The sequence below is a fragment of the Triticum aestivum genome, chromosome 3A (genome assembly GCF_018294505.1).
Source record: "Triticum aestivum cultivar Chinese Spring chromosome 3A, IWGSC CS RefSeq v2.1, whole genome shotgun sequence".
In the NCBI taxonomy this organism is placed as follows: domain Eukaryota; kingdom Viridiplantae; phylum Streptophyta; class Magnoliopsida; order Poales; family Poaceae; genus Triticum; species Triticum aestivum.
In genome coordinates, this window is record NC_057800.1 from 207,909,816 (window position 1) to 207,933,484 (window position 23,669).

The 23,669-nt window shown below is 42.4% G+C and overlaps 2 protein-coding genes across 3 annotated transcripts; one reads left to right on the forward strand and one right to left on the reverse strand.

Annotated features, from left to right (window-relative positions):
- The first annotated feature begins 4,075 nt into the window (after nt 1–4,075).
- LOC123060983 (beta-glucosidase 10) lies at nt 4,076–18,739 on the forward strand. Of its 2 annotated transcripts, XM_044483860.1 has the most exons (14): nt 4,076–4,333; nt 4,425–4,494; nt 4,730–4,795; nt 6,659–6,711; nt 13,470–13,545; nt 13,634–13,705; nt 14,191–14,278; nt 14,528–14,786; nt 15,170–15,285; nt 15,991–16,211; nt 17,464–17,486; nt 17,565–17,652; nt 17,928–18,018; nt 18,194–18,739. In XM_044483860.1, exons 1-14 carry the CDS (start codon nt 4,190–4,192, stop codon nt 18,393–18,395), a joined length of 1,569 nt encoding a protein of 522 aa, XP_044339795.1. In that variant the 5' UTR covers nt 4,076–4,189; the 3' UTR covers nt 18,396–18,739. The 2 variants fall into 2 exon arrangements, with proteins under 2 accessions (XP_044339795.1, XP_044339796.1); XM_044483861.1 differs by lacking the exon at nt 4,730–4,795.
- Nucleotides 18,740–18,964: 225 nt separating this feature from the next.
- On the reverse strand, nt 18,965–23,269 carry LOC123060984 (probable U6 snRNA-associated Sm-like protein LSm4). The gene is made up of 7 exons (XM_044483862.1): nt 23,012–23,269; nt 22,885–22,926; nt 22,716–22,814; nt 21,445–21,522; nt 20,254–20,296; nt 19,364–19,513; nt 18,965–19,271 (listed from the first exon to the last, which is right to left on the reverse strand). Exons 1-7 carry the CDS (start codon nt 23,012–23,014, stop codon nt 19,255–19,257), a joined length of 432 nt encoding a protein of 143 aa, XP_044339797.1. The 5' UTR covers nt 23,015–23,269; the 3' UTR covers nt 18,965–19,254.
- Nucleotides 23,270–23,669: the final 400 nt, after the last annotated feature.

A 23,669-nucleotide genomic window follows, 5' to 3' on the forward strand; every position in this document is an offset into this window, starting at 1 on the left:
AAAATATGTGACATGATATGGCCATTATCATCTTGTGCCTTTGATCTCCATCTCCAAAGCATCGTCATGATTTCCATCGTCACCGGCATGACACCATGATCTCCATCATCTTGATCTATATCAATATGTCGTCACATGGTTGTCTCTCCAACTATTGCTCTTGCAACTATTGCTATCGCATAGCGATAAAGTAAAGCAATTATTTGGCGCTTGCATCTTATGCAATAAAGAGACAACCAGTTGCCGATAACTTCAACAAAACATGATCATCTCATACAACAACTTATATCTCATCACGTTTTGACCATATCACATCACAACATGCCCTGCAAAAACAAGTTAGACATCCTCTACTTTGTTGTTGCAAGTTTTACGTGGCTGCTACGGGCTTAAGCAAGAACCAATCTTACCTACGCATCAAAACCACAACGATAGTTTGTCAAGTTGGTGCTGTTTTAACCTTCGCAAGGACCGGGCGTAGCCACACTCGGTTCAACTAAAGTTGGAGAAACTGTCACCCGCTAGCCACCTTTGTGCAAAGCACGTCGGGAGAACCGGTCTCGCGTAAGCGTACGCGTAATGTCGGTCCGGGCCGCTTCGTCCAACAATACCGCCAAACCAAAGTATGACATGCTGGTAAGCAGTATGACTTATATCGCCCACAACTCACTTGTGTTCTACTCGTGCATATAACATCAACATATAAAACCTAGGCTCGGATGCCACTGTTGGGGAACGTAGTAATTTCAAAAAATTCCTACGCACACGCAAGATCATGGTGATGGATAGCAATGAGAGGGGAGAGCGTTGTCTACGTACCCTCGTAGACCGAAGCGGAAGCGTTGACGCAACATAGAGGAAGTAGTCGTACGTCTTCCCGATCTGACCGATCCAAGCACCGTTACTCCGGCACCTCCGAGTTCTTGGCACACGTTCAGCTCGATGACGATCTCCGGGCTCCGATCCAGCAAAGCGTCGGGGAGGAGTTCCGTCAGCACGACGGCGTGGTGACGATCTTGATGTTCTACCGTCGCAGGGCTTCGCCTAAGCACTGCAACAATATGACCGAGGTGGAATATGGTGGAGGGGGGCACCGCACACGGCTAAGGAACAATCATGAAGATCAACTTGTGTCTATGGGGTGCCCCTTGCCTCAGTATATAAAGGATGGAGGAGGAGGAGGCCGGCCAAGGCAATTGGTGCGGCCAGGATGTGGAGTCCTACTAGGACTCCAAGTCCTAGTAGGAGTCCACCAAGAGGGGAGGAAGGGAGAAGGAAGTGGAGGAGAAGGAAAGGTGGCCGGCCCCCTTTTCCCTAGTCCAATTCGGACCAGAGGGGAGGGGGGCGCAGCAGCCCCTTGGCCCTTTCTCCTCTTCCCACTAAAGCCCATCAAGGCCCATTGCTTCTCCCGTAACTACCCGGTACTCCGAAAAATACCCGAATCACTCGGAACCTTTCCGATGTCCGAATATAGTCGTCCAATATATCGATCTTTACGTCTCGACCATTTCGAGACTCCTCGTCATGTCCCCGATCTCATCCGGGACTCCGAACTCCTTCGGTACATCAAAACTCATAAACTCATAATATAACTGTCATCGAAACCTTAAGCGTGCGGACCCTACGGTTCGAGAACAATGTAGACATGACTGAGACACGTCTCCGGTCAATAACCAATAGCGGGACCTGGATGCCCATATTGGCTCCTACATATTCTACGAAGATCTTTATCGGTCAGACCGCATAACAACATACGTTGTTCCCTTTGTCATCGGTATGTTACTTGCCTGAGATTCGATCGTCGGTATCCAATACCTAGTTCAATCTCGTTACCGGCAAGTCTCTTTACTCATTCCGTAATACATCATCTCGCAACTAACTCATTAGTTGCAATGCTTGCAAGGCTTAAGTGATGTGCATTACCGAGAGGGCCCAAAGATACCTCTCCGACGATCGGAGTGACAAATCCCAATCTTGAAATACGCCAACCCAACATGTACCTTTGGAGACACCTGTAGAGCACCTTTATAATCACCCAGTTACGTTGTGACGTTTGGTAGCACACAAAGTGTTCCTCCGGCACACGGGAGTTGCATAATCTCATAGTCATAGGAACATGTATAAGTCATGAAGAAAGCAATAGCAACATACTAAATGATCGGGTGCTAAGCTAATGGAATGGGTCATGTCAATCAGATCATTCAACTAATGATGTGATCCCGTTAATCAAATAACAACTCTTTATCCATGGTTAGGAAACATAACCATCTTTGATTAACGAGCTAGTCAAGTAGAGGCATACTAGTGACACTCTGTTTGTCTATGTATTCACACATGTATTATGTTTCCGGTTAATACAATTCTAGCATGAATAATAAACATTTATCATGATATAAGGAAATAAATAATAACTTTATTATTGCCTTTAGGGCATATTTCCTTCATTTGCATGGTAAATTTAATTTGCTTCTAACAGAACATAAGTTTATTTCCTGCTTCCTTCGTTCATACAATAAGTTTCAGACATGATACACATTTATTTACTTCAATTCACAAATAGTGCATACAATGCTTCGTAAGTTGTTATCGTATGTTTCCTCTAGAGTCTAGACTGTAGCCTTGATTTCTTTCCATCATCTTCATTGTAGGGAAGATCCAGGTATCATCGACTCGCTTTCTTGTCTCCGGCTGCGTCCACCGGCTACAAAACCAGCTGAAAACTCCTTGAAGTATACATCCACTAGACATGGTGCATAAATATAGAAGGTATGAAACAATACCTGGTATTACGTAGAATGTATGGTACCATACTGCAGAAGCAGAGAATACCATGTAAGGAAGCATGAATATGAAACACAGGAAGCGTGATAATAAGGTTAGATTCAAACAATTCTCTTGAAAATGCAATATCAAGTACAAAAAAGAGGAGAAGTATGTTTCTATTACCCCCACTATCTGGACCGAAGAAAACATACAATATAAAGTTAGGAAGCATGCATATTAAGAAGCATCAATTTGTTGTTATCTCGATGTAATTCATATCTAGTGGAAGCATATAATTTTGTAATTGGAAACAAGCAATGAATGTTGCCAACATGTGTGTGCATCATCTAAAACACATATGTGTGCATCAATCATTTTGTGATCTATAAACCAATTTCATCCATCGATGCAAACAAGTTGGACTGCCGAAGCAAAAAATCTGATGCTTACAAAGCATGGTTACTGGAAACATCGAATTGAAAATAATATGTGTGTGGGAACAAGTGATGATGAAACGGTGTGCGATTCACGCAATGAATTACCTTTGTTTCAAGGAGGGACTTCGAAGAGGTGGAAATGATCAGAGGACACTGCTGGTTCTCCGGCAGATGGGTGGTGCTCCGGCAGCCGGTTCAAACTTCCAAGGTCCAGGGCTCCAGGCACCTCGTGAGGCAGCAAACACGCTGGAGACAGCGGACATGGTCACCTCCTAATGCATCACATCGTGGGGTAGATCGTTAAAGGAGATCAGATCTGGGCGGTGTGGTGAATTCGGTCGTCGGCAGTGAATTGCGTCCTTGACGGCATGGTGAGAAGAATGCATGGTGCAGAGGAAATGGAATCTTGGCGGCACAATCGGAGAGAACAAGGGCGGCGATCTCGGAGGAAGGTGCAACAGAGGCATGATAGAGAAACTGAGGTTCGGGAGAGGGACGAGACTTGCCTGCTCCCCTCCCGTGTGCCCATCCGTGCTCCCGCATACGTGGCTTGATTTGATTGGAACAAAATAAGGCCCGACCCCATCCCTTAAAATCAGGGGGGGAGATGATTAGATTAGAAAGAAAAAAAGACAGCCGTTGAATGAGGTGGGAGCACGGATGGGAGGGAGCAGGCAAGCCGGATCCTCGGGAGAGATGGAGCGGGAGAGGAATCAGGGGTTATGCAAACGTGACTGCGTCAATTACGGGTTGTTAGCAAAAGTAGGCCCTCGACCGTGGGATTAATCAAGTATCGACGGATCTCCTGTAGTGTGACGATTGACCTGTATCAAACTACTGATGCAAAGTGTTTCCGAAAAGAAATTAGACGGCTGTGGGCTGTGGTTGGGCCTACGAGCACGGGTGCAGCGTACTGATCAGATCAAACCTCGTCCGTACACGCCACACCCCTTCGCGCGGACAACGGAGAAGACAGCAACGCACAGCCGATGAGGCCTCTCGGCGCCGTCGCCCTGCTCCTCGTCGCGGCAGCGGCGGCGCCACGGGCGGTGAGCGGCCAGCACTACGGCTCGATCAGCAGAGACGACTTCCCCGTGGACTTCAGCTTCGGGGCCAGCACATCAGCTTATCAGGTGAGAACCATCACGCTTACGTTCATTCGCGGTGAAACGGCGAACACGATCGTTGACATGCTTCTGTGTGTGGTGGGCCGTCGGGATTCAGTGGGAAGGCGCGGCGGCGGAGGACGGCCGGACTCCCAGCGTGTGGGACACCTTCGCTCACGCCCACGCCGGTACGCAAGAACACATGGTTTCCCTTTTGCTGTGCCGTTAGCACACGTTCGTGCCACTGTTCTAGAGTAAATAAAGTCTATTTTGTTGCATCAGTAAAAAGGCAATCCCAACCAGGATCACTCGTTTCTATCACTGACAATGCGGGCCTATGTGTCATGCCCATCTTTACCCACTCCGTCCATACCAACAGCGTGCTTCTTGCGCTCAACGCCCCGCTTCCGTCTCCCGTTCCAGGTTGGCACTCAGCTGCGAGAGGCGAGGTGGAGGAGAAACACGGCAAGGATGAACTGCGCCGTGGAGGTCTGCAGGGACAGTTTATTTCTTTCATAACATGTGTATCACACGTAAACGCCCAAGTCTCAGCAGGTGTTTAGTCTTCCCAACTAGCGACATTCAGTGATCTATTAACTGATGCTTCAGTGATCATGGTTGTCGCGACGGTGCAATGGGTCTCCAAGATAAAGGGGTTCGACCTCAATTCAAGTGCGAGGGCCACACACTCCATGCATGCTGCTAGCTCGGCTTCAGCTGGAGCACCTCGATAGTGTTGAGTATATTGATTAGATTGGAAACATAGGATAGACTAGGAATTATTCTGGCTTGCCTTATACTTTAAAATGATCATGTACTTCTATATATATACCCATAAGGCTCAAGCAATACATAGATAATTTCATCAAATCTCTCTCCTCCTTTTAACATGGTATCAGTTTTCGGGTTCTAAACCCTAAACCGCCCGTCGCTTCCGCTCCGCGCGCCGCCCTCGGGGCGGTCGGCTTTCATGACCGTCGTCGGGGGCCGCGCCGCCCATACCTAGGGTTCGTTCAACATGCCCTTCATGTTGAAAATATAGAATATACTAGGAATTATTCTGGCTTGCCTTATACTCCCTCCGTCCCAAAATACTTGTCAAAGGAATGAATGTATCTAGATGTATTTTTGTTTTAGGTACATCCATTTTTATGCATTTCTCAGACGAGTAATTCCGGACGGAGGGAGTACTTCAAGATGACCATATACTCCTATATATATGCCCATGAGGCTCAAGCAATACATAGACAATTCCACCAAATCTCTCTCTCCCTTCTAACAGATAGGAAGCGGCAGGATGCAAGAAATGAGCGGATTATGTACCAAAGATGAGTGGTCTGCCGTGTGTTTGAGCATATGGTCATAACTCAAAACCATCGTCCCTATCACCACGATCGTGTTCTGGTGTTGGCGGATACATAGGAGAGAATCAATATAGCTTGATAGGAAGTGTCGGGAGGCAGGCTTTTGTAAGAGGAGTTGCCTTCTGGTGTGTTAACTCATTGTGTACATGCCATATACGTCACACTATCATGAGTACATGAAGGCAGAAGGCATTCATATTCGCTGCAGTGATCCAGCAAGTGTAGAAGCCAGTCTGGTCCCGTGTTAATGACGGTATCAATTTATCACCGAATCGTATGGACACATGCATATGATTGATGAGGATGTATGCACTCGGGATGCTGAAGATTCCTCGGGGATCTGGCACCCATGTTATGATATCCTCAAGTTGTCTCGCCAGCGTCGAGCACCGCCTCCACCCCTCCCTCAGATCATGCTCAACCCCATCCCCCTCCTATCCGACGACTTTGCTCTCCAAGGTTAGTGCTTGGTTCCTCATCGCACGAACTCGTCGAATGTGGTTACGTGCCCGCGCCCCATGCTCCTCTCTTAGATTCACTCTTCACCGCCCCCCTTCTGCTTCGTCTGCTTTGAACGATTGAAGTTTCAGCATCATATACTTACTTTTGAAGATTAAATTAATATTCTAAACAATTATAGATCATTGCAATTTGCTCATTTCACATTTTGAATATTGGGTTTTTAGCACTTTTGCCATCTGTTGTGCCACGCTACTCAGTTATGCCACTATTTTTTTCCTATGGCCCCAAATCATAGTTAATTGTAGTCGCACCATCTCGGTGCTGCCTTCTAACACGAAAGAAACACATTTAGATGTGTGTTTAAGAAAAAATAGTTGTTGTAGTCACTATAAATGACTCTCAGTCTCGTGGGTTTTTTTTCAACCCGGGTCGGTTTAGTGTCTGGGTTCAGGTTCATGGTGGAAATCGAAAGAAATGGATTGTGCATATGGATTATGCCTCGATGCTTATAAGTTCTGCAATACAGGTGATGACTCTGTAAATGGTGACGTGGCAGCTGACGGCTACCACAAGTACAAGGTATGGTAATTTTTGTAACTCAAGTCTGCCACCCTTAATTGGCCTATGTATATCGTGTTATTGAGATGTTTGGTTGCGCTTATTTCTGGCTTTTGTACGTTGGCTTATAAGCCAAAAATACCTATTTATGAGCTTCTGGCTTATGACTAGTATTGTTACATGGTGGTACAAGCCAAAATCGAAAGTGAAACCTCATAAATAAATGTTTTGGGTTTATAAAAGTGCAAAAGCCAAGAATAAGCCCAACCAATCAACGCCTACAACGCAAATGCTCATGTAGTTGCTAAGAAGAACTGTGCACAACATGCTATCAAAGAGAGGTTGGTTTGGTATGCTCCGGTTTTAGATGGAGTGGGTGGTTGAGGTATGAGGAGAGGTGAGAGGGTACTTTATAGGTAGTGACTCCAAAATATGTTAGTAAAATATTTGTTAAGATTTTTTTTCTTTCGAACCAACACTAGCTTGAGAAAAAATTAAATGATGTAAACATCATTGACTAACTATAGCTCCCCTAAACATGACAAAAAGTAGCCAATCCTGGTAATATGTTGCATGCTAATAATGGTGAATTTGTGATGATCAACCTGATAAGGTTTAAGTCTCTGTGTTTACCATGCTAGCCCTTGGATTGATTTGCTAGAATACACGATACCGACATAATACCAAACACAAATGCACCACTCACTATTACATTGAAAGATCCGGAATAACATACTTTAGTACAAACCACTAGCCAGAGCTAGTCAAATAGTGTAGCATTACAACGGAAAGCAAATAAGTTTCATACAGTACCATCCATGCCATAGGCGAACCATGTCGAGTGGAGACTCACAACTCTACGTTATGTTCACTCCTCGTCAGTATCACTGCAACATAATACGTTGCGACCACAAGGGTCAATACATTGATCGTACCTATAATCTATAATACTGGATATGATGCATCACGTAGCATAAGTCCTAGACCTGCTGGCTCAAACCCGATGGAGGTGCCTTAGCATTGGTTGTTTCCAACAAAGATCATATTCCCATGTTCAATCCATCAAATTTTAGTTAATAAAATTATGGTGATGAGATCTTACATATGGCTCTAAGCCAACTTGCTCAAAATTGTCCATAACCGTGGACACGACCAATCATAATTAGTTTTTACACTCTCGATTGATTTATGTACTTTACCCGCATGACCTAGTCAGTACCATTTGCTACTAAACACATATTCTAGAGTAATCAGAAAAATACCAAGGCGAAGCCTTTGGAAAGTAGTTCCCTAAGTCCACCTTGTATGACCATACACCTACCAAACACCTACATCTTCTGGTCATATAGGGTTAGGTCCCCAAAACTTAATTAATTATCTAAGTTGGAGCTTATATGACACACGGCTACACATGAAAGCTACTAAACTAGGAACATGTACAATCTCTTTGAACCTGATTGACATACCAAAAGTGAACATCCCAGTAGGTTATCGCCATAGAAATGGCCCTACGGGTGCCACTCAAGATAAACCAAGCAATGCCACTTTCACCCCGTGATTCATTAACTGGAGTTGGTAGTACATAAGCTTAGACATACATTTCAACTTTGGTAGTTTATGTGATCCCGCCCCGTATATAGCATAGCATGTCTAAGCATTGTAACTCCAAGCGTTGGCGACAAGGAACATGGTAAGTACATATCGCTATCCTACTACGTTTCATAGAATAGTGAAAGGACCTATACGTCTCCTAGAGGGGGTGAATAGGCGTTTTGAAACTTTTGCGGATTTGGCTTTATCCTAATGCGGAATTAAAATGAAGGTGCTCTAATCCTAAATATGTTAGGCTCAACTAAGTTCACCAACAGCCTATGCTAAACAAGATATGCACTTAAAGGAACCTTGCAAGCACAAACTATGTCATAATATATGGGATTGAAGGATGCAACTAAGCAATTCAAACTAACATAAGATATATCAATAAGAGCAAGTATGAATTATGAAAAGTAAATGATGCGGGAATGAGATAACCACAAGTTAGTCAGAATTACCCTGAAGTTCACACTTGTGAGAGTGCTAATATCCATTGGAGCAGTGTCGAAGCCAAAACTCCGGAGCGCCACCAAGTGGCTCACCATGGTCTCCCCTTTTGACTCACCCTCAATGGATGAGCCTCAGTCACTTGGGGTTGGTCTTGAAGGCGACCACAACACCTTTACAAACTTTATCGAAGCACACCACAAGCAAGGAAGCTTCTAGGGGTACCTCGACCACCTAGGCATCTTCACAAACTTTTCAAAGAGGTCACCAAGTCAACACCACCAAACCTTCTAGAAGGCGGCGACCTCCAAGAGTAATAAACTATAGACTCTCACTTGAACAAATTGATGCGGGGAGCTCAAACCAATGCAACAAATGCAGAGCAAGGTCAAGCAATGGATGCTCAACTCACTCTCTCAATCTCACAAGATACAACTCAATAAAGTAGGAGATTGAAGAGAGGGGCATAATGGAGGAGATCAACAAATGGCTCCAAGATCCATACACAAATCCCCCTTCACATAGAGGGGAGATAGGGGTTTGGGGGAGGTGGATTGTAGCTCAAAAGAGTGGTATAAACATGTTTGAACAACACCCAAACCAGTGGGGAATAAGAGCACTTAAATAGACAACCCCCAAAAACTAGTCGCTGGACTCAAACGGACCTTCTCTGGACACACTGTGCCCATTGCGTCCCATGGGCACGGTACAGCTCCATGGGCAAGAGAGGTACCGTGCCCACGGTCTACCCAGAGACAACCCACATCAGAAAACTGAAACATGCATAACTTTGTCGTACAAACTCCAATTTTGATGATCTTGGGCTCGTTTTAAAGTTGTGGGCAAGCCCAAGGCCCTCACATAGAGAACCACCCAACATCAAAAACAAATATTGATGGAAAACATGCAAAGGTTTGAGCCCTCTACATATGAAGTGATCACGCTACTCGCCCGAAAGTCCCTCTTGATAGTACGATTATCAAACCTATAATCCGGCCTCCCACCAAGCACCATGAGACCGGTAAAACTAGGAAAATCTAGCTAATATTTTCCTTGCATATTCCACTTGAGATTGATGACAATGTTAATGCTTGCCTCAAGTTGGAATCCTTCTCTTGACCACAGTCACTTGGTGAAGATACTCGAATTGCTTACCCATATTGCAATGAGGGAAGCATTCACTTAAGCACATCTTCACATGTACATTATCACGATGTGGACCGCAAGCTTCAAAGTATATAACCCCTAGATGGTCATCTTGCACTTGCACTTCTCGATGACCATCACCACTTGATGTGATCATCACATAGGCAACTTGAAATCTTTCTTTTGACGCAAGCCCATGAGAAACACCTAACCCACATAGACATAGCAAACACGTAGCATGGGTTAGTTCACAAAAAGCAATTCACAATTTAGTTATCATGCCACTAGATCACTAGAGCCCACGCAGTACATTGTTTGTGCTTGTGTGATGACCATCTAGTATACAATCTTCTAGCGTCATCTTGGTTAACCAACATCTTTACTTCACGCTCCATCTTGGTTTCTCGAAAGCCACAATTAACTCTTCATTTCACTTAATTGCTTCAAGAATGTATCACCAAAGACTCTTTCATGGCCCTATCAAGTTTCACCATGAACATCATATTGGTCATCACTTGCTCTTCTAAATGCTCCAGCACAATCTCTTGAGAGACATAATGAATTCTTCACTCACCATTTTCTTGTGTTATAACCATAACTTGAATTTTTCCCATAAATAATTCTCTCAAGTCCTTGATCCTTATAAGCCCAAATATGCCAACCTTTGGTATCATCTAATGAACTCCACCTTGAACATAATTGGTTAGACACTAAAATCAATCTTGATGGCTTCAATAGATATATCCAAAGACCAACTAGTAACCTCACTAGTAGGCACGGGGTCAGAGACCCTGTGCGCACGAGGTATCCAGAGAGTTTAACACTCGACCCGGTGTCCGCGGGGGTCAGGAGGCCAGTGCGCACGAAATGTCCAACAAGATTTCCCTTGACCTGGTGGGCACGGGCCCTGGATCCCGTGGCCACGGGGTAACTAGAGAGGGATACTATGAGGACTTCTTCATGAGGGTTTTGGTGGAACTCTTCCCAAATCAATCCATATGCTTCATGCATCACTATGGAGCATTTCTTCATATAAGATACAATGCACTTGATGCTCCACGGGAATTGTCAGTCAATACAAAAGCACATAGCATATCTTTGTGTTTATGATATTCATCCTTGAATCCATCCAATATCCTTAAGGAACCACCTATGGAATATTCCTCAAATATATATTAATGAAAACATTAGTCCATAGAGATTGTAATTAGTTACCAAAACACACTTAGGGTTTACATGCACTTTCACATAGCATATTAGTAACATAGTCCTTCGAGCTCAAAAAAGCATAGTTCTATACTCACACCCTATCATGGCTTACTACATGCGTAATCAAAAAAGAGGTGACATGATCAGATGTTCCACCTGCCTTGGCAATTGTTGTTGACTGAACACTCCCCACAAGTGCAGACATTACACTCCTTGCCATCTATACGTTAAAAGAGCATAACGATGAATAACAACTTAAGAACCAAATAATTCATACAAAAAGAAAACTTGAATGAACGGCAACAAGAACCAAATAAGAACTTATGGCAGTATTATATTGGCTAAGGCTCAATGTAGGATTCATTGTGCACAAAGAATCATTGCATTTGGGTATGTGGTCTATCAGTTGTGGTCAAATGAGGTTCACCTTAAATTTAAATTAGATTTAAATTTTGCAACACTAATTCAATTCAAAAGGTTTGAAAGGATAGGGTTCAACATGTGAATCAGTGTGTAAAAGATTCATGTTTGAATTTAAATGGGTTTGGAAGTTGTGTTTCAAACAAGGTTTGAACTAAAATTAAAAATAATTCAAACTTTTTGGGTTGGGTCGGTCTAAAAATGATTCAAATGGTTTGTGGTCATCATATGAATCAATTTGCAAAAACATTCATTTGATTTGGATAAATGGTTTGTAAACTAGGTTCAAGCAACGTTTGAATTCAAATTCAAATGATTTGAAAATTTCAATCTTGGAAAATATGGTTCTACTAGACATGTTCCTTTGGAATACAAACCAAAAAGAATTTCTGGATTTGGAACCATAGATCAAAAAGTATGATCAATTCAAGTTTCCAAAACCTCTGCCATGGCATCATTTTTGAAATGTATCTGCAATTTCAAAAATTAAAAGAATAATTTGGTGGAAATTCAACATAATGTTCTATGTGAAACTAGGGTACATAAGGATCATTTTGCAAAAAGAATCACTCCATTTGGGTTCATGGTTTGCAAATTAGGGCCTAAATAAGATTCAAATTTAAACCAAATTCAGATTTAAATTTCAAAAAAAGAATTGTACTGTTGGAGGAAGCACTCCACGGGGATCAATATGCAAAAAGAATCACCTCATCTGGAGTTACAGATAAAAGGTTATAAAGGTTCTAAGGTTCATGGGCTTTTCTGCAAAAGTGCCTAATTAACAGAGTTTATTTTAGTTAACAAAAAATGATGGTGATCATATCAACGGGTGCATCTGCGAATGGCGGTGACGATGGTAGTCGTGGGGGTGCCACGGCTCGTCAGAATTGCCAGGAATCTCTTGTCAGGGTTGCAGGTGGCAACTGCGAGCTTTGGGTTTCGCCGGCGATTCTGCTGCAGTAGTCTTGTGGTCATGGCGATGGTTCAGCGCAACGCGCTTGAGTGCGGCGAAGTGAATAGACAACCCGGCATGGTCAATTGGTAGCTCACCTCGCTGGAAACATGGTCGCGGCAGCGGTTATTGCACCGGTGTGCTCGTGATCATGTCCTGGGGTTGACCTGGACACTCGGCGCATTCAAAAGCATGCGATGAAGTGCGTAGAGCCAGTAGGGGAAAAGAGGGGCCCGCCCTTCACTTGTGTGTGTCGGAATCGGCCAACAACGGCAACCGCAATCGCAGCGACGAAAAATTTTGGCGGCCTGGTAGCAGAGAGGGTGAGCTGGGTGGGGGCTTTTGGCGAGGGCGGCGAGGAGGTTTAAAGTTGGGTGGCAGCGTGGCCATTCGGTCTCGAGAAGGTGGAGAAAGTGGGGGAGTGTTGTGTCATTCTTGAGGGTATGCCTGGGGATCTCGGATGGAGGTTGACAACGAACTGACAGGTGGGTCCTACCTGTCAGCGAGTCAATCGCTCGGGCACGGCGTGAGCTGTTGGATCTTCATTAGATCGGACGGCCGGGACTTGTCCCTCGCTTGCGTACCGGTTCAGGTGGAGGGTTGGGTCGTAGGCCCTAAGTGGCTACGCGGACGGTTAGGCTGCGCTGCTGCTGGCCTGAGGCCCAAGTACATAGTGTTTTTTTCTCATATTTGAACTAGAATTTGAATCTGGCTTAAATATTGCCATTTCAAATCCAAAATTTTAAAAACTTGCATGAAACTAGAAGGGATAATATATATCATAGGAAAAATATTTCCAACCTGATGCAACCTTGAAAAAACATTTTATGCAACAGGGCTTTGATATGGAGTATTTAATAAAACCCAAATTCAATTAGGGTTTATAAATTTCCAAACTGAATCCCAAAAATCCAAAATGCATTGGAATCATGGTATGCATATGAATTATATGTTTACATCCAAATTTGAAAATTTTAGGATGAGACAGTATCTTTTCTTGTGTTTGTCACAGGAGGATATCAAATTAATGAAGGAGACGGGGCTGGATGCTTATAGATTCTCTATCTCTTGGTCAAGGCTTATTCCTAGTATGTCCTCGAAAAACTTGTAGCAAAGTTTTCTCGTTAAGTTGGTTTTTTACAAACAATAGTTCTGTTTACCTTCACATTTCCACAGATGGAAGAGGAGAAATCAATCCAAAAGGAGTAGAATACTACAACAATCTCATCAATGAACTTCTTGATCATGGTAAATCTTACATGCAAGATATTTATCTACCTATTAAATCTAATCGTCACGGAGACTACATACTATTCACTCTCTTCACAAATCAATGTATTCAATTTTGTACACATGCTGCATGCAGTAAAAGAAGTTGAACTCTGACAGTTAGTAAATATAAATGAAAATGATACCAGTAGGTTTTAGCCGGGCCCTACACCCCTGAATTTATAGTGGACTGAAATTATAGGCCAGAGGTTGGACTAGGGAGTAAGTCCATGAAGAGTTGGACTGAACTGCCCATAACATGTCCAGTTTAACTTACTCATCCTGTTTTTTTATTCTATAACTGTATTTATCTGCTTTTTAATGGCAAAAGTAGATGTATAAACGGAACTGGAGGGGTATTATGTACCTCTAATATTGAGTTTGATAAATAATAAGTGGCATTAATGAAGAATGCCATTAAAGAATTGAGCACTTACTCAAATCCTTACTATGTTATCTTGCAGGAATTCAACCACATACAACGATTTTCCAGTACGATCTTCCTCAGATCCTTGAAGATGAATATGGTGGATGGTTGAGTCCCCAAATAATGTATGTATTCTGTTTTCATGCATTTCATTTTTTGTCTTCATTTTTGAAAATTTTGATGTGTAAGTATGATATTATTCATTACTGTTAGTGTATGTTATGGATAATTGTGCAGAATAATAATGTAGGCACAAAAACACGTATTATGTATGCATTGTACAAAACCAGATTGCTTTTTGCCATGCCTGTAGATTTATCGGATGTAAATGCATAGAATATAAGGCACTTTTTAACTCCATTGTCTGTTTCCAGTGATGATTTCACAGCATATGCAGATGTGTGCTTTAGGGAATTTGGGGATAGGGTTACCAATTGGACTACTCTAAATGAACCTAACGCTTTAGTTTCGCTTGGATATGATGCTGGTATCGGGCCACCAGGGAGATGTTCTAAACCATTTGGATTTGCTAACTGTTCCTCTGGGGACTCTGTAAATGAGCCATACATTGTAGCTCATAATTGCTTATTGGCTCATAGCTCAGCTGTGTCACTATACAGAAGAAAGTATCAGGTAATATCTTTTCGCTAGCAAATTAGTACTAAGGTACTTATAAAATTCTTTCTTAATAGTTAGATCAACATTGTTATTCTGAACCATCAATGCAGTAGTCTATGTGATATTTGTCAAGTTATTTGAGATTAGAATAAATTGTTGTCTTGAATAATTGGTCTGCTCCAAAAAGAAAAACCTTAATGCTATCTTTGTTGCCGATATTCTGTGCTAATTATTAGAAGTATGTTATATACGCAAAGTTAGTGCTGTAACATTCATATGTCCCTTGGACTTCAGATATAGCTTAACTGTCTTCTAGTTTTCCTAAGGACGTTGAAAGCACCATGTTTCATATGAAATCGGTTATATCCATGGACAAAAAAATATACTTTGTGTTGCAGGCAAAGCAACACGGACTTATTGGCATGAATATGTTTATAAATAACATATTACCTTATACAAATTCAACAGAAGATATAGCTGCAGCGAAAAGAGCACAAGCCTTCTACACAGGCTGGTAGGTTGATCATTTTGTTGTTGTTGTTTTACCTTTACAGTACCAGCATCGATTTCATACTAGTTGGATTTACTTGGCCTTGACGAATGAGAAGCTTTTTAGGGGTCCGGCTTATTTCATACTAGTTGGATGTCTCCATTGTCTCTTGAATTTTTGCCAAACTGCCAATGAAACTTGCTTTTGAACTCGTTTAAATTTTACTATTTAAACTTGTCCTAGGACAGATAACGTGTCTGAGAGAACATTATGTTATTTAGCAGAGTGCCAGAGTCCATGGAATTTTAGGGCCTGAATAATCTTACAAATAGTGAATTTAGATTACACGTACTTTAATACCATACAGATGTTCTACGGTACTGAAACCCAATCCAGTAAGCTCCTTATTAGTGGAGTTCTTCTGTATATGTCAATACATTATTCTTTAAATTGATATGGTTTAAAGTATGTATTTGACTATCTGGTATGTAATTGTTCATTTTGAAATTTTCAACAAGTACTATTGGATTCGTGGTTTGCCGATTTCTGTACAAAAAACTGAATACTTTTCTAACCACACAATGGTGGGACACTTTTCATATTTAAAGTATGTGTAAACTTATGAAACTAGAAAGTTGGACTTTGTAAATGTAAATGCTGCCATGCGTTGCACTAAAATGGTGAGAAAACTTTGGCCCTTCTGTAAATTTGGTTGTTTCTCTGTATTAGGTTCTTGGATCCTCTCTATTATGGAGATTACCCACTTGTGATGAAGGAAAATACTGGCTCCAAGTTGCCAAAATTTTCTCGAAGCCAGTCTAAACAACTAATCAGCTCTATGGACTTTCTTGGTATCAATTACTACACATTTTTGTACGTGAAGGATGACCCGCATCATGCTCCCAGCAACAGAAGGGATTTCAGGGCTGATATGGCTGCTAAATCAATATGTGAGTGAGTTTCATATGTGTTGTATTTTGGGGACTCAATCATTGTCGTTTTTCTAGAGTTTATTCATGTCAGGAAAAAATCTAGGAAAATGTCAGCACTAATATACTAGATTTTGTTTTACTAACTTTAATATGCTTTACGCCATGTCGGTAAAGGGTTATTATTGATCCTAGTTGGTAATCTATGTCTGTTTATTATTGTGGTCCGGTGGATAATTGGTCTAGAAAGATAAGCAAAACATAGCTTAATACCAGCACAGAGATCACAAAGTAGCCACCGAGATGATCATCCCGTGTCGTGTCAAGATGAGGTGAATGGAGGCCTTGATGTCCAATTTGGCATAGGTTGAAGCCTCATTGGCACTTGAGAATTGAGATTGATCCAACAAGGACCAGGGGTTCTCATACTCTGTCGAGATCTCCTAGCATTCCTTCACTGCACAGACATAGCATCGTAAAGGGGATAGGTGGATATGAGAAATAGAGAAAAGGAGGTATTAATGGAGGCGGTGCCGGCGAATGAAGGGTGCCAGGAGCATCGGTGCCCGGCTGAAGAACGGCGAACATCGCACTTGTTGTTATGGAGCATGGTGGCACACTCCGATGAGGGGCCTGTGCAAAGTTGAGTTGAGAGAGGGGGGAGCAAGAGGGTGGTGACTGATGAGATAGAGAAAGGTGAAAGCCAAATCTGCAGACGAGTCATTGCCACATCATCTCCATTTATTTTTTCTTTTCTTTTTTGCGAAAACAACGTTGGGACCATTTTATGGACAATACAATTTAAAGGAAACGAGTTTAGGGTGCCGAGAAAGTTATTTGCATGTCAAAGGTCGTGCTGCCGAGGTGTTTAGGTTTGGCTGTGACGCAGCCTCGGTGCTCTGTGTTCTGCCTCTTCGCCACTTGTGGTGGAGGCCGAGCAAGGCATGTAGTGTGTCGTTGTAGTCGTGATGTGGTTGTTTCCATGCATTGTTTGCCGCTCGGCATTGTATCAGCCTTCTTGGCTCTTCTTCTATGAATCTGATACACCTTTCCGTGGTGTATCCTCAAGAAAAAAAAAAGACAAACACACAAGTTTATGGACAATGCGATTTATTCTATAGATCAATAGTTACTACCAGAAGCAATTTCTGCTCATTGAGTAATCTTCCATTATCTAGCTAGCTGTGTACTTTGGATTCATGTTGATTATTTTAATCATATTGGAATTCTTTATTTTAGTGTGATAATTTAATCCATGATTTACCTCTTGCAGTTGCAAGCAATTCTACCACTGGGGTAAGAGAAACTTGCAGTAAATCTGTTTTTAGATATTAAATGTATAATAACAGAGGGCTGACATATAGTGCTTCTCAGTTCTCTGTGCCAGGTTATGGTCTACGGCAAGTGCTTGAACATTTGAAGCAATCTTATGGTAATCCTCCAATCTATATCCATGAGAATGGTAAGTATTTTGCAACTATCCTTGTTGATAAAATAAGCCGGCTGATCTGGCGATTTTGTGTATCTTGTTTAGCATCCTACTTATATGATGTCCAAAAAATTAGAATCATGCAGTGCTGCCCAATATTATGAAACTATTTTTCACTTCCCTAAAATGGTCTTCAGTGCTACAGAAGACATGTGCTTATTCTTGTCTAAATATTCAGTCCAGCCTAGTGCCTATATATTCTTTTAATAAACACCATTAACACGACTTGCAAAAACTTTCAACTGTAGGGTATCCAATGCATCAAGATGTGGTATTTGATGATGGCCCTAGGGTGGAATTCTTGAGTGAACATCTTAAAAACCTGCTTATTGCTCTCAGGTATTACAAGCAAAATCCTCATCCTGCCAGTCTTCAACAAAATGGCAAAATGATGCGAGTGCACCAAAGGACCTTTTAGTTTGCATTATAGAATCGTTCATGTGATAGTAACATGAGCATTTTTATTTGCTGTCAAAAGAAAAAACATGAACATTTCTTTTTTTGGTGATGACAGGAATGGTTCGAATACTAGGGGCTACTTTGCCTGGTCGCTGATGGATTTATATGAACTACTTAGTGTCGGGGACACGTATGGGCTGTATTACGTGGATTTTGCCAATGAGGATCTCAAGAGGTATCCAAGGAGGTCTGCGATTTGGTACAAGGATTTTCTCAAGGGGAGGCGCATGGAGACAGAGAGATTCTCCGATCACTAGCTCTTGACCTCTGGCGTAGACTGCGATAGCTGTTTTCTGTAACATGTAAGGTTAAACTGCTCCATCCCCCCACCGTCGTTATTCCAAACACACCAGAGCGGCCCAAGTGGAGTGAGATGGAAGAATAAGGCGCGCGCTTTTGCCAATTTTCAACTTTTGACCATAAATTAGACCAATACTGGAGTAATATATTATCTCCATCCCAAATTACCTGTGTTAGACTTGTCTATATACAGATATATCTAACATTAATTCGGGACTGAGGAAGTATATAATTATGACTTAAAAATTATGGGATAGAGGGAGTACTTTTCAGTATGAATTCAATGGTACAATTTTCATCATGTTCAGTTGGTCTAATTTATTATCAAATCAAAGTTAAATTTTGTGATGCATGCAGTAGCAGGTTACTAGATGTTTTCCATCTGCAGTATCCCGTTTTAATATTACACGCGTCGAATCAGTCTCTCCGAAAGAAAGAAAATTAAGTTCCAGATGGAAACCATCTGCTGCATCGACAGGCATCTTTTAACGCACAAACATCGTAGGCAGCAGGCTACTGACCGTCATTGATAAAAACTGCACTTTGACATCACAGAACGATATCTCAACAACCAACAAATAGGTAAAATCTGGGCTGGAACTTTGCAAATACATGTTGACTAGTACGCATAATGCCCATACCCAAAATATTAGGACATCCAACTCCTCGGTAACTTCATACCACACAAACCGTTTGCCATACCATACCGCAAAACCCAGCAATTCCAGCTCCAAAGTTTTTCATGTCCTAAGCAATCTATGCAACACCACAACTACAGGCCTTAAAAAGCGGCATTCTCGCATCTCAAGATCCGTCTTACCCACGACCACGTCCTGCCATCAAGTACAACAACAGGTCAGTATGTTGTTATCTAGAAAACCAAGAGCACATGGCAGCGGAATCTAAGCAGAAGTAGCGAACATACCGCCTTTGTTGCCACCTTTACTTCCAATTCCGCCCCTTCCACGGCCACCGCCTTTGCCATCATCTTGGCCACGACCAATGCCTCTGCCTCCAGGTTTAGTGCCTATATCTCCTCTTCCTCTTCCACGACCAACACCTGGTGGCTTCCTATCTGCATATACAGTAGCATGAAATAATTCAGAACAGCACTGAATCAATAGCTCTATCAAAGAACAGGGTAAGTTCTACAGGTTATAATAGTAGTAATGAATAAATTACTGTACGTGCACGTTGGCGCTCCTAACAACACAGAGTCCACTGTAATGTACTACCGGTGTGTATTTACATACAGATAATAAAGCCTAATAGTGTTGAAGTTAGTGCCAGCAGATCTGAGATCAAGTTTATCACGGTATTGTTACTGCAAATATATGCATTATTCATTCATCATGCTTAGTTCTGATCATGCTATCAACATTGTACTTCTAAGATCAATGGCCTATGAAGAAAAAGGAGCAACAGAACAAATAGCTGCCTCTCTTTAAGAATACAAGTCAGACACTGTGTTTGTGCTTAGTGCAGCCGAACTTAAGAAAAACAAAAACTCTTGACCGTTTACAATGTTTAGCCACATGAAAAATGACACTATTAGACTAGAATACTTTCGCACTATTATACTTCTAACCTAATGAGTATGAGAGAGTCAAGTTGCCCCTCAGAGACCACACAATGTCAATTTGCCCAATAGTATGAAGTGATGAGCAGTTCATAAATAACACACAACCAATAAAATGTAGCTATAATTATATATACTTGCCAGTTTATTAGAACATAAATGTGTAAACATATAAATATGTGTTCCAATGAACAACCCACTGCTGATTCAATAAGCTTTAGTCTTTGGATGCATACCTGATCTACTCTTAGAAGTTTCCTCTTGAACCTTGTCAATCACCTGTGAGTGAAACATAAAGCTCATGCAGTCAGGATAGAAACAGCTGGTTAACTTCACTACTGATACTGATAGCTTCAGTCCTCTTAACTGTAAAGATAATATGTACAAGTTTGAAAAAAAAATAAGGGCCATAGTAAATGGAGATTTAGTTGGCGCGGTATTTTAGTGATTTAAAGCCAAAGCAATCCTCATAGCCAGCTAGCCAACTATGTTGAAGTTTAGACCCTTGTACAGCTAGCTGATTAGACTATTTCTCTAGAAAATATATCAGGTCTGAACACACTACAATGCACCGGCCAGAGCTCAATGCGCATATTACAGTGCACAAAATAGAGCTAGTCGTGCTATTGCGCAAATAAATACTCTAGCTGATTAGACTACTTCTCTAGAAAATATCAAGTCTGAACACACTACACTGCACTGGCTAGAGCTCAATGCGCATATTACAGTGCACAAACTAGAGCTGGTCGTGCTATTGCACAAATAAATACTCTTCTATTCAGCTAAAATTTCATCCCTGTGGGTTTTCATTGACCACAGGATGCTAGTTTGACCCCTAATTTCTAACATAATAGGGTAGAGGGAAACGTTGTATCTATCATATCATATGTCCATACACAAAAGTATTCTCATGCGTTGAAGTTAGACTACGGTTATTTTAGCTATTGTAGGTCACTGAATTTCAATTGCATAACCTAAATGAACCAATATTATGAAGTGCACTTATTAAGATTGCAGGGTCTTGCATATGCTGAATACAATATCCACTTGGTCCAATGTCTGACCAAAGCTGATAAGTAATCATTCAAACAATACCAAAACGTAAATTTTACTGGGGAATTCAAGCAATATACATCATTATCTTATTTTTGTAGGAGCAGCTAACAATAGACAAACAAGGCATATTGTGCAATTACATAATGTACCAAGTCTAATGACTTGCACACCAACCATAAATATCAATGCGCTGCTTATGCAACTGATATTGGATATCATACACATATATGCCAACATAGAACCTTATGATAGATGATAACGATGCACAGCCCTATGGTGCATCAGGGGATACATAACACAGATGTAAATCACCACACGAGCAAACTACATCCATACACAAAACAAAGACACATTGTATCTGAAAGCCATACCTCATCAGGAACCCGAAGATACTTGATCGTGTTACCACGAATATAGCACTCCGGCATCCTCCAAAACTTATCACCATCCTGCAAACCCAACCATAGAACGTAAGAGAAGACATCTCAGTCTAATCTAGTAAGACAAAAATATTAAAGAGTCCAAGAGAACACCCAGCAATCTCCACATCAAGTGTGTTGTTCTGTGCATAATTTCATTCAGAAATAAAGAGCTGACTCCCCTGTTTGTTTAGCCAAGTAATGTCCTTAACTAATCTTAAGTTGATCGGCACTCCAGCACGACTCAATGTAGCAAGCCATGCTCACCGATCCCAGATTGCACAGGAAGTGGTGGTTTTGACCGTGCCAGCAAGTAAATCGTTGTACGCCAAGCACGCTAAGTACTGTCCACAGGACAGGTTCCAAATGAACTGATCCTCGACGTCCATAGCTAGTCATCGAGGATCAATTGGCGTGCAAACTGGGATGGATGAGTGCCCGTCAATTGCAAAGTTTTTGCACGGCTTGCTACACTGAATAGGTGATGAACTGCCAGTCAACTCCAGCGTTGAGGTCTGCCACACCCACCGGCGTGCCCCCTCTGTGATCAGTCCGCGGAATCAATGTACCATATCCTCATGGATCATGTCAGGCCGGTATGGCACCAGGTGCTTAACCAGACCTCGCCGCAGTCCTCTATGTCCCGAGCCCGAAAGAAAATTTTGACGGCTGGTTCGAGTCGGCTGCGGAATATGATGGTTCTAGAAAGGGGAAGGGCGGCATTCTCTCATCATCTTGATGATGTCGCACATTTGGCGGCTAAGGAACGACTGCGTGTTCGACAGCGCCACCACCGAAGTATTGGCACTGGTTGATTCAATTCTCATGGAGGCCAACTACGGATGCATGAAGGCTCTCAGGAGACCACCACAGGCGTCCTCCTGACATACTACCTTCGCTAGCAGAGTAAGGCCTTGTACAATGGGAGATGCTTAGGGAAGGTTAAGCGTCTCTCCTGTAGAAATAGGCACCGGTGCTTCAGAAAAACCCGGTTTATTTTTCTAAGCATCTCTCTAAGCACCTCCCATTATACAAGGTCTAAGGGAGCTGTACAGTTATTTTGCCTCTCGTAGCTTATTCTTAGTTGTCTCTGCTCTTGGCTTTTTTTTTGTTTTTTCTCGTTTTTGGCTTGACGCAGTTTCTCTTCTAATGCGTCAATATAAAAAAAATCGTGTGCAAATAAACTCAACCACAGGAGGGAGATGGGGAGCACAAGAATTCACCTTAGAGGTGCAAATAACCTCCCGGAGGTGGATGTTCATCCACGTGTCGCAGTTCACCAAGTGCCCATTGTAGGTCTCGCCGTTCTTGAGCTCCACGAGCTGAAACCACGCAAAACAAATCAAGAAAACCCTAACACGATTGGAACAGGGAGAGCTAGAGCGGTCTTACCATGGGATGCCCCTGGGCGGTCTTGAGGAGCGAGAGGGGAAGCTGCGGAAGAACGAAAACACTAAGTTAGACACGACCGCATCTCCAGCTTTGGGGATCGAGAGGGGAGGGGAGGGAGGTAACGCACCATCTTGAGCGAGATCCGGAGATTGAAAAAAAGTCCGGATCGGCGGATGGAGACGCCGAGCTGGATCGCCGCCGGGGCGGGAAGGAGGCGGCGGCTCCGGGGGAAGATTGCGGGAGCAAAACCCTAAATTTGGCCGCCGGGTCGTGTCGGTAAAGAGGGGGAGATGAGACGAGGCGGAGAACTCGCGAGCCCTATAGTAGGCACGGCAAACCTCGCTCAGTACCGAACGGGCTCGTTTACCTTCTGGAGAAGGTTTTTTTTAGCGGGTCTGGAGAAGAGCTGATTTATATCTATATAATTCAAAAAAGGGTTTACTTTTAGCATAAAGTTTCTTCTTGTTGCTTAAAAAGGATAAATGTAATTTTATTTTATTTTATTTTTAAAAAAAGTTTTCATTTAAACACTGGACCCAGCAATATCACTGGCTACCAGATCAGAAACAAACTCCGGCACAAACTCACCCCAGACAACAGGGGCCCCGGCCAAACCATAACCATACCTCGCAAGAACATGGGCTACACTATTACACATCCGATGACAATGCTGAAAATGAAAGCACTCAAAAGACATAAAACAACGACTCCTTGCTTCTCTAATCAGGACCCTAATCTCTGATAAATCTGAATCTCCACTCTTCAACGCCTTAATAAGACTCAAG